Source organism: Pterocles gutturalis, unplaced genomic scaffold, assembly GCF_000699245.1.
Source record: "Pterocles gutturalis isolate BGI_N339 unplaced genomic scaffold, ASM69924v1 scaffold31634, whole genome shotgun sequence".
Lineage (NCBI taxonomy): Eukaryota > Metazoa > Chordata > Aves > Pterocliformes > Pteroclidae > Pterocles > Pterocles gutturalis.
In genome coordinates, this window is record NW_010134222.1 from 26,672 (window position 1) to 37,902 (window position 11,231).

At 38.6% G+C, this 11,231-nt stretch overlaps 1 protein-coding gene across 1 annotated transcript in view; it reads left to right on the forward strand.

Annotated features, from left to right (window-relative positions):
* Window positions 1–10,276, forward strand: part of PGGT1B (protein geranylgeranyltransferase type I, beta subunit) — a gene marked incomplete at its 5' end in the record, with an annotated part of 33,110 nt that extends 22,834 nt beyond the window's left edge. The window contains 4 exons of the mRNA XM_010081518.1: window positions 2,343–2,388; window positions 4,341–4,525; window positions 4,782–4,890; window positions 9,573–10,276. Coding sequence (XP_010079820.1) covers window positions 2,343–2,388; window positions 4,341–4,525; window positions 4,782–4,890; window positions 9,573–9,757 — 525 coding nt within the window. The remainder of the gene's footprint in view (window positions 1–2,342; window positions 2,389–4,340; window positions 4,526–4,781; window positions 4,891–9,572) is intronic.
* Window positions 10,277–11,231: the final 955 nt, after the last annotated feature.

An 11,231-nucleotide genomic window follows, 5' to 3' on the forward strand; every position in this document is an offset into this window, starting at 1 on the left:
TGGCAGATATAATTCAATACAGCTGAATTAGGGAGGGGGTTGGTGTAGTCAGTCGTGTTAAGAACAGCAGAAGATTGGAACATGAAACAACATTGTTGCTTTATTTGGAAAAGTAGCTACGTTAAAAAAAATTGAATCTTCATACAGACTAAATGGCCTTCTGTTGCCACTTGTCTAGGAAGTGTTTATACAATACTGATCACAAAAATAACTCTGGATCAGTTTTACTGTCAGTAGTATAGTCAGGTTCTGCCTTTTGCAACGTTGCTTGGTTTACTGCAAGTTTGGTTTTTAGGTAGAGATATTGCAAGAAGTTTTAAGTATAGCATCTGCTTCTTTCAGTATAGTAGAGTCCTCTTGAAATGCAGGTATATGAGTCTGTTGATACAAGTAAGCTGGTTGTGAAACTTTTAAAGTGTGAAGGGAAGATTGTACCCAACTGGATGTACGGATTCCCTGAGGATAGTCTTTAATTATGCAGCTTTCATGTTGCAGTAACCTGGAGCCTCTTTTGCATGTAACTTCTTGGGCCTTTTCAAAAAGGACAAAGAAACAAAAATATTTCACTAGTTCTTTAATGCACCCAAGTCCCCAAAGAGCAGCTGCTGTGTGTAAATAACTAGGCACCAGTAAGCCAAAGGTCAACTATTGTCTATTAAAATTTCACGCTAATTGTACAGCCCAACACAGTATACAGTGTCTGGGATGCACACGTAACAGCTTTTCTCCAGAGCTGATTACTTTGTCATACGTAAAGCAAACCACCTCCTCTTACAATTACTGTTTGTAGAGTTAATTAGCTTTGCCATCATAGCTTTGATAATCAGCTTGCCTTTGCTTACCAGTTAGTAGGCCTGTGGAGTGTGGTAGCACATTTGGATTGCATTCTCAAAAGTCAGTGCAAAGAGTTTACACTGTGTTTTAGCATTCAGGTGTTCATAGGAATGACTTAAAATTGACTGATTTGAACCAAGCTGCAGCTTGAAGTGTATGTATCAGATGTTACTCCTTTTCATTGATTCAACTTGCAGCAGCAACTCAAAAACTGAGAAATAGTTCAAATGTAACCTCTGTGTCTGCGTCTGTTTCCTTTTTTCTTCCCAATGTCAGCTTTAAAAACGGAACTACAAAATAATCCATAGGTGATTCCTAAAGACATGCTAGCTCCTGTAGCTGTTCTTTGGTTAGGACTACGGGAGTCATTAATGGTCTGTCAAGGTGTCCTATATCTACTAGCCATTGTTAAATGTTTTGGAGAGAACATGACCAATTCATAGTCAGCACTGGGGCAGGGGAAAAGAAGTTAAAACTGCTTTCTAACTGTCCGATCTGATATTGAACCAATCATTAATTGAGCAGTTAATATAAAAAGAGTAGGACCTGTGTAATTTACCTTTGAAAGTTAAACATAAAAGGTTGAATCATTTTTTTCCTTCTGAAGTTTGTTGTTTGTCCAGTGATAATTTATTAAGCATTCTGTGAACTCCTGTGAAAGAAACATTTTCCATTTTATTAATAACTTTGATGTCTTGTTTCTTATAATGCAAAATGATGTAATGAATTTTTAGGGAAGAAAGATTGTTACTCCTACATGTGCAGTATCACCTGCTCCATCACTTGCTCCTAGATTGCTCATAACAGACGTGTACTGTAATATTCTTGGTGCTTTGTTCATCAGACTCGAGTTTCTCTTTTTTCTTTCACTTAACAAAGTGATCTTTCAGCATTGTTAAGATGTTTTCCAACAGTAATATTTTGCAGGGCAGGTTAAGTTTAATCCATTACTATGCTTTATTAAGTTGTTGACTCTGGTTTGCCCCACCCCCGAGCTTCATTGTTTTTAAAGTCTAATGTTCTTGCTCCTTACCAAGGCATTTCTTGTACTTGAGTATTGTACACATGGTAGTACCTTGCATTTTGCCTTTTTGTGTGTTAACCAGATTTTGGGTTAAAGACAGATTTAATTTATCTATTTAATTTTGTTTGGAATTATATATCAATTTTTTTTATGAAGACAAAGTTTTGGGTTTGTTTTTTTTTTTTGGTTAGTGGTTATCTGCATCACATGCTTTCCCTTTTTGGCAAAGACCCATTTTCAGACTTCATAACATAGGTCACAACTAAAATGAACTCCCTGGAAGTCATAAAAGCTGCCTGCATTGAAACAAGGCTGATTTGTTATCTGTTTTGTGCCAAGAGCTCTTTGAGGCATAGGTTCAGAATTTAATCAGGTTAAATGGTGGTTATGGTCTGATGATAATTTTCCTAGTAAACGAAGAAATTGCAAGGTCTGTGAAAGTGATTTGGTTCTAAAGTAAGTGGTTTGTGGGTTTTTTCTTCAGTCTTATGATAACGGCCTGGCGCAAGGAGGTGGACTGGAATCTCATGGTAAGAATATTAAAATGTTCTATGCTTTTCTTTAAGACTGTGATTGAAAATGCTGTAAGAAGTTCAGTGTATGTCGTGCCTTTCCTTCTTTTCTGATCTTAAGGAAGTGGGATGAGAAGGAGCAAATCCAAAACATGCCTCAGAACATCATCTATCTTCTTCCCTTAGTTCCAGTTTAATATCAGACCAGATGGCCTCTTAATATATCAACTCCATTAATCTTACCTCCTGAATGTTTTGTTGAAAGGTGTTGACAGTAGTTCTCCTCTTCTGCTGACAAAGCAAACTTTTTCCATATGTACCATTGCTACTCTATAGATTTATCACCAAGAGGTTTTGTTTAATGCACCTGATAATCTCCAATTTCAGCAGCTATTAGTAAAGCCTAGAAACATTTCCTCTGATAGATTACAGCATCCATTAGGGGCTCAAATCTTGAAGCAGCAGTTAATTTTTGTAAACAGTTGGTAGTTGTGAAGATAAGGATTCCCGGGGACTGATATTTTTAAGGAAAATGTTTTTCCACGCCATGAAGTAGTCGTCTGCTCGTGACAGAGGACCTGTTGACTTTATGTGACTGATGCTAAATCTGTCAAGTGTTTGCTAGCTTTTTCCTTAGTGTTGAGCTTTGGTAGTATTCCATCTGTTTTCTTCCTGCAGGATGGATAAAGTTGAAAAACTTAATATGGTTACATATTTACAGAATTAGTTAACTAAATTACAATAGAATGATAGTGCTAACAGATAGCATTACTTCAGGTTCCTTCTCCTGCTGCATTTCTGCATCAGAATGAAAATAACCTTAGAGGTCCTGGGGTCTTCTAGCACCAGAATAGCGTAAGGAACTTTGGGCCGCAAGTCTTTTGTCAACAGCTTGTTTACGACCTTTGCCAGGCTATAATTTTTTTCATATTATCTTGGGTCAAGGCCACTGCCAGTGGTCGCAACCTCCCCCCCCTCCCCTCGCAGTAAGATGGGGAAGGATAAGAAAAAAGTGGAACCTTGTGAGTTGAGATAACGACAGATTTTTAGTAATACCACACAAGGAAAACAAAAGAAAGGAGAATATAACAATGAGACAAGATATAGAATACAATGGAAACACTGATACAATGAAATCCTCACCACCAGGAGCTTCACGAAAGAGACCCCTCTCCAGGCTAGCTTCCCCTTATATCCTGGGCATGATGTCAGCATCATACCCTTTGGCTATGCCCACCTCCCAGCTTCTGTGAAGAATTAACCCTATCCCAGCTGGACCCGGGACACATATCAAGACTAAGAATTGGGTTTTGATGGGCTTTAAAAAGTGATGGCCATGATACACACACAAAGTACATGAGTTTCTCTTCTAAGTCCAAATTTTACTTGTTTTCTTGACAATAAAAAAATCATTATAAATGTAATTTGTGTTTATTACAACCATGAGAATCCAGCAGTCATTTCGTAGTATTAACTTTTGGGGGTTCCCCTCCCCCCCCTTTTTTTTTTTTTCTTTTTTTTGGCTTTCTGCTGATCAGACGCTTCTGCCTGTTCATATTCTCCGGGGGATCGTGTCTGAGACTGCCTTTGGCATATCTGCCTCAGTCTGATTGCTGGCATCCTAATAGCTTTCTTTTTTAAGTTATGTATGAAGAAATGTTTTCTTTTGCATTGCAATTGACTTATTTCTGGACTGCTGTGTAATTGTGCAGCATTGAGCGGCAATCCAGGTTTAAGAAAATGAATTCAGGTTTATTTGTGCAAGATTGAGTGGGGTTTTTTTTCTCCTTTGACATACATGCTGAACTAAAGTGTTTTTATTTGGGTTTTAGACTTATTAACATTTTCGTACTTTTAAAAATCCATTAATTTTAATTGTTAACTACCATAGTTAAAGTTCTGGCTGAGATCATACATGCTTCAGTGAAAATCTGGGTATCAAAACATTGCAAAAACAACTCTCTTCACAGGTGGCTCTACATTTTGTGGTATTGCATCGCTGTGTTTGATGGGTAAACTGGAGGAAGTTTTTTCAGAAAAAGAACTGGACAGAATAAGAAGGTGGTGTATAATGAGACAACAGAATGGCTACCATGGACGACCCAACAAACCTGTAGACACCTGCTATTCGTTTTGGGTGGGAGCAACATTGAAGGTAGTGTACAGAACAGCCACAGGATAGTTACTGACTTGTATTGATTTCTTTAAGCATCATATCTTTTCTTTGCTTGGAAGAGTTACATATTTGGCATAAGTGCATGAATATGCACAGATCACTATAAAGGTCTTTCATCTTGCACACACAGGATGTGGAGGTTTACCTGCTTTTCTCATAAATAGGCATTATATTTTAGTATTAAAAATATACTATGATTTAATATATAACTGTAATGGTCTAATTTTTTTTTTAGCTCTTGAACATATTCCAGTATACAAATTTTGAGAAAAACCGAAATTACATCCTGTCAACTCAAGATCGCCTTGTTGGTGGATTTGCCAAGTGGCCAGATAGCCATCCAGGTAAATTTACTTTTCAAAATTATGGTGTGTATGTTCTAAGCTAGAAACACATTCCAGCAGTGACACACCTGAGAGCTGTAAAGGAAGTTTTTTTCCTTTGTCTTCTTCAAAAAATGGAAAAAAACCTTGAAATGTAATAAGATTTCCATAATTTAAATGGAAAGATGGGGATTATAGTTTTCGCTTGTTCAGCCACAGCATAAGTTCAGACTGTCACTGAAAGAGTACCACTGTCTGTTTAGAGCTGGACAAGCTTTTCTGTATGTGTTTAGCTGTTGTAGTTTAAGGGGATATTGTGCAGTGGGTATCTTTCTAAATGGCCTGAGTAAAACATTTCAGAACATTTGTTTCCTTAAAGGAATAATTTAAGCTTGTTCAGAAGTCATTGATGTACTTAAAAACAGTCAAAGCTTACATAGTTACATATGATTTATACATTGTAGTTACACACAGCAATTATATGTAGTATATCTGAAAGTTAATTATCCTTTGGAAGTGGATAATTTGAAGTCATGAAAAATTTTAGAAGATGCTGAAATCTTTTGATTTGAAATAATTTCAAAAGATGCTAGAATTCAGCAAAGGTATTGCAAACTTGTGAAAAAAAACCCGTGTGCCAGTAGAGTTGCCAGGTGGCAATGTATACAGGAAGGATAAACAGTCTGTAAACAGACCAAATAAGATAAAAATTCAGTCATAATAAACGAGGAGTCTGTTCAGAGTCTGTGTCCTGATATTTCATCCTTTGATCATTTCATTTTGAACAACAGTTGAGAAGTTTTTGAGCTGGATCCACACTGAAAACACAGTGCTTGTGATAGGTGTGCTCTCCCCACTGCCCTGAAAAACAGCTTAAGATTCCCGAGGGCTTAGCTGTTTTTACTCTGCATTGTTTAGATCAGCCAGTATCACTGACTTCCAGGGGAAGTTTGCAAAGTAAGAATATGCCATTTTTTCAAAGGTGCTTTCTAAGATAGATTCAGAAATTGAACTTCTGTAGCTCCTAATTTATATAAGCTGTTTAAATTTGGATAGTCAACCTGTCTTTGCTGTGCAATAATGTTTTTAAGAAGAAAACTGGAACAAATTGCAGAAAACAGTGAACTGCTTGTAATGATCTATATATTATATGGCCATCCAAAGTTGCAAGTAGCTTTTCTGAACTGGTGATTCAGGGAAATACAGTTTTGTGGTCCTGATGTTCCAATGCTAACAGTTATCAATACATTGTTGGTTTTGGAGTCGAGCAGCATTATTTAACACTTTTTCTTGATTTAAAATAGTGTTTAGACCATTGTATATATTGAGCAGTGAGCTTAGAAAACTTTCTTGCCTTTGAAAATTGTGATGGATTTGCCCTTGGCTGGGGGCTAACCCACATACCTGTTCACTCAATTCACACCACAAGGATGGGGGAATGATTAAAGGGGTAAAGGGAAAAAAGGACTCGTGGGTTCAGATAAGAAGAATTTAATAACTAAACTACAATAATATTGAAAATAATAGTATATACAAATAGACAAATAAGTGATACACAGTGATACTGCCCCCCCACCCAATGACCAAGGCTCAGCCTGTTCCCGGCTGATGATCCCGGAGGAGGGAGAGTCCCGAAACTGCACTCACAGAACAGACAGAACAGTCCGAGTGGCCCAGACCGAGAGCTGACCAGGGGGGAAGGCCTTGGGAGAGCGACCACCTGGAGCGAGATGATCTGAAGCAAAAAGGGACCTGGAACAAAAGGGCTGATCTTCTGGAGGGTCCTCACCTGTATGCTGGGCATGACATGTATGTTATGGAATAGATTATTGGCCACTTTGGGTCTCAGTTCTGAACCCAAGATCAAATCTGAGGCTAGTAACTGGGGCTGTGCTCCCTCCCAGCTTCTCCTGTTTGCAGACAGCCAGAGAAGCTGGAAGACCTTGGCAGCCTTGTAAACATCACTTCTTATCAGCTTTCTTCTGAGCACAAATCCAAAACACAGCTTCTTGCTAGCTATTATGAAGAAAGTTAACTCTGTCTCAGCTTAACCCAGGACAAAAATAAATCTAAAAAGTCAAAACACTCTTAAATGCTACTAAACTTCTGAAAACATGAGCATAACAAAGTGAATGAAGACATGACTTGTTTTGTTTATAGTGATCTACACGTTGTCAAATATAGGAGATGCTTTTATGTGAAACATCTTCTGAATATCATTGTAGTAGTAGTAGTATATAAAGCGGGCGTGGACAGAGGCTTAATAAGGAGATTCACACTTCAAAACAGAACTGAACACCTACTGTATTGTTCTGTTCTTTGTTTACAACTGACTGATATATTTTTTTTTCAAGTCTTTCATGTTAAGCAGTTTGATCTGCTACCTTGTGTTAATACTACAACCATTAAACCACATTAGTGTGTTTTAAAGGAGTTAATTTTCTTCCTAGTAGCCCATATGGTGTTCATGACCAAAACAGCATTGATAACTGACTGATGTTTTAGCTGTTGTGGAGCAGTCCTTACATGTGTTAAGGCCTTTTCTGCTTCTCACACTGCCCTGCTAGCAAGCAGAATGGGGGTGAGCAAGAAGTTGGGATGGGGCACAGCTGGGACAGCTGACCCCACTGTCCACAGGGGTACCCCATACCACTTGGCATTGTGCTCAGCAATAAAAGCTGGGGGAAGAAGGAGGAAGGGGAGGCAGTGGGGAAGACATCTGGAGTTAGTGTTTGTCTTCCCAACAGACCATTATGTGTGATAAAGCCCTGCTTTCCAGGAAGTGGCTAAACACCTGCCTGCCAATGGGATGTAGTGAATGAATTCCTCATTTTGCTTTGCTTGCACTGGTGGCTTTTGCTCTCCCTATAAACTGTCATTATCTCCACTTATGAGTTTTCTCGCTTTTGCTCTTCCTTTCCTCTTCTCCCACTGGGGATGGAGAGGGGGAAGTGAATGAGCCGCTATGTGGTGTTTAGCTGCCTACCGAGCGTTAACCCACATCACTTCACTAGAACACATTCCTAAGCCATTTAGGGTTTTTTCAGACTTGTGCATAAATCATTACTAGTTTTAAATAAGCTTTCTTTTCGATTACTAGATGTACTGCTGCATGCTCCAGGAGGTTGTGCCACAATGCGGACGCATCTCGCGCGTTATCTTTAAATTATATGCAGTATAAAAGAATTGGAAGCACATGTGAATTGCAGGTGTTGCAAAAGAAAGATCAAAAGATTTAACATCAAAGAGTGAGAGGGTGAAAATGAGTGTGCACAATTAATACATATAAAACACTAAAGTGAGATTTACTCTCATAGAAGTATAAATACACCTTACTTTGTGATGTTTTTAAGACAGCAGCCAAGCGATTGTGAGGTTGCATGCTGCATTCTGTGTTTGGGAATTACTTTTGAAACAAAATGTTTGTACCTGTTTTTTGACCTTTAAAAACTTGGTGCATTTCCTAGCTTGAAACAGGAGTACACAGGCTGCTGATATGTTTTGGCTAGAACTAACTTCAGTATTAAGTTATCATGGATTTGCACATCCGTTGAACTTTGTGGTTAAACCCACAGAATAGTCATATACAGGTAATAAGGTTTGTATATGGTTTTTAGTGCATATGAATGCAGCTGTCCGTGAGGGTTAATATACTGTATTTCTTGAAGTCTCTTTGCCTGACATACTTTCTGCAAGGTCAGTAGGGGCTGTATCTGCTGAGCCTGCTTTTGCCTGCATGTTAACGGTGATAAGCAGAAACCTTCTTTCAGAGTCTCTCTATCCAGATACCTTATTGTAATATCATTTTAGTCAGATATGATTTTTCTGACACATCCAAAAGATTACGAAGTGTTGAGAATTTGTAAGGGGCACGTTAAGTTCACATCCTGTTTCCATCTTTAGCCTGTGATTTTGTGGGCAGATAGTCCAATCTAATGTCCTGCTGCTGCCCAGAGGAGACGGGCTCACTTTTCTTCCTCCCAGCTTCTCCAAGCACAGCTGCATGTCCTTTTTCCTACCTTCCGCAAACCAGTTTAAGTCACTAAAATGTCAGAAAGCTGTCACTGTGTCTTGCTTGGGTTAATTTTCTTCCATGTTTTTTCAATTGCTTTACGTCGTGGGGGGTGTTCAGCAAGCTCTAGTGCTGGTCTGCGGTAGGCAGCATGGGACAGGGGAATAAGAGCATGCCTTTTTGGTGGCAGTCATCTGTTACGGCTTATCAAGCCACCTCATGAATTCCTATTTTTAGGGTATTCTCTCAGAAAGGGGGGAAGCTAGGTAAAGTAATAGCTTCTTTCATACTTGTAAATCCTGCTGTTTGGCAGATATTGGCACTAATTTTGCTGTTCATTAAGTAATCAGACAAAAAAATTCTTTCATGTTTGGGAAAAAGCGTATGCTTTGTGGAGAGAAGTTATTTCCGGCTCCTCAAATTCTTTTGCTGTTTGGCCTGAGCACTCAGAAGAAATAAAGTAGTGGTAAAGAATTGTTAAAAAACAAAACTACACTCTAGAGAGTGCAGACTATCAGTTCATGTTGGTGGCTTTGGGCGGAAATTGATCTTTTCTGTCAAAACTCAAGTTTAAAATGTAGCACCTGATTGTTTTCCTGGGCTGTAGTTATTCAGAGGTGTTGGAATCTGAGAACCCTTGGCTGTTATGGCCTGACATAATTTTCTTTTTCCCCTTCTGTCCTTCTTTCAGATGCTTTACACGCGTACTTTGGGATCTGTGGTTTGTCATTAATTGGAGAATCTGGTATTTGCAAAGTGCATCCCGCCCTGAATGTAAGCACAAGAACCTCTGAGCGCCTTCACCACCTTCATCAGATCTGGAAAACAAGGACTCTTAACAGTGTTCAGATGACACACACCTCTCTACATGACTGATTTAGACTTGCATTCAGTTCTGGTAGCGTAATTGTAGCCCAAGGTTAAAAGCCATGTATAACCAATGTGCTCTTTTAAGTGCTGGAGTCATACAATCAGATCTGTGTTGCTGGCATCACTTCAATAGGAAGTTGCCTTCAGCAGGTTATTCTGCATTGTGGAAAAAGGAAATATTTTGATTATACAGAAGTTTGTCACTACAGACTGTAAATGGCTCTTCAAATGGCTTTACTTCTAAGAAATCCCTTGAGGCATTTGAACTTCATTTTTATTTTATTTTTTTAAATTTGTGCATACTGTGTCAAAATATATAATGGGAAAGTATTTTCAAAATATGTTTACTTATCATACAGTATAGCACAGAACCTTGGAGTTCTTTGATCTTAATGCTTGACATATTTTTGGGTAGAAAATCTCCCATATTAAGTCTCAGTTAAATGTTACCTTTTATCATCTACTTTTAGATTCCATAAACTTTGTTTAAAAAAAAGTAAATACAAATAAAATTATTTTATTCAATATACTGGACTTAATAAGTTGTGTGGCCTTACTAAATGGATTTCATAGTTCTTCTGAGTAGCTTCTACACAGATGCATTGGATCATTATCCACACAAAGACTTTGTATCTGAAATACTCTCTTCATGTGAAATTCAATGAAAGTGTGGCATGTTGATGTATGTCAATAAGAGATACTCAACATCGTTTTTTAGAAGAGTAGTTGTGTGTAAATAATTTAGATTTTCTAACCATTCTGTGTAAAGAATGAAAGATTGGCTTTTCGAGTGGCAGTGGTTTGCTATTAGAGAGCTGATGAACATTCTCAGCTTATTTAGTAGGAGTGCCTTACTTCCTGTGCTTGAAATGCTGCTCAGAATCAAAGCAAATAACTTTGCAGCTGTTGCATTTGTGGCAGGTCAACTTGTGCATTTCAGGCATACAGTAGACACCAAGATGACTTTCTGCTTGGCAGTCATTAAGGCACATTCTTTTTTCTAAAGGACTTCCAAACACAGATAACTGAAGATGTCTCAAGCCAGATAAATGCACCATTTGCCACCACTGAGCCCCAAGAGACAGGATATAGGCCCTTTCAGTCACCAAAAAGAGTGTCAGGAATAACCATGGTTCTGATTGTGCAATGCAGTGCAAATGAAAAGGGTGGAGTAGTTGTACCCCTATCGCACATGTCAGAGAGATTCACTGGGCATCTTTAGGCTACCAGAACAATCCCAGTGTTTTGCTACAAACCTGTAGCAGCCTTCCTACTTAAAGAAATCGGTTTTATTTCGGTAAGAAGATTAATTTCCATGCAGCGTTGGGAACATCACCAGTTGTGGTGGTCTGCTTGGAAAAGCAGAGAAGGAGCATGGGACAGGGCTTGGAAGTAAGATGTGATCTAGGCATGTCCCGGTAGACACTTCCCTTGCAAGAGGAGAAGCTGCATAGCTGGAAGAACTGTAAGTCTGGAGCAG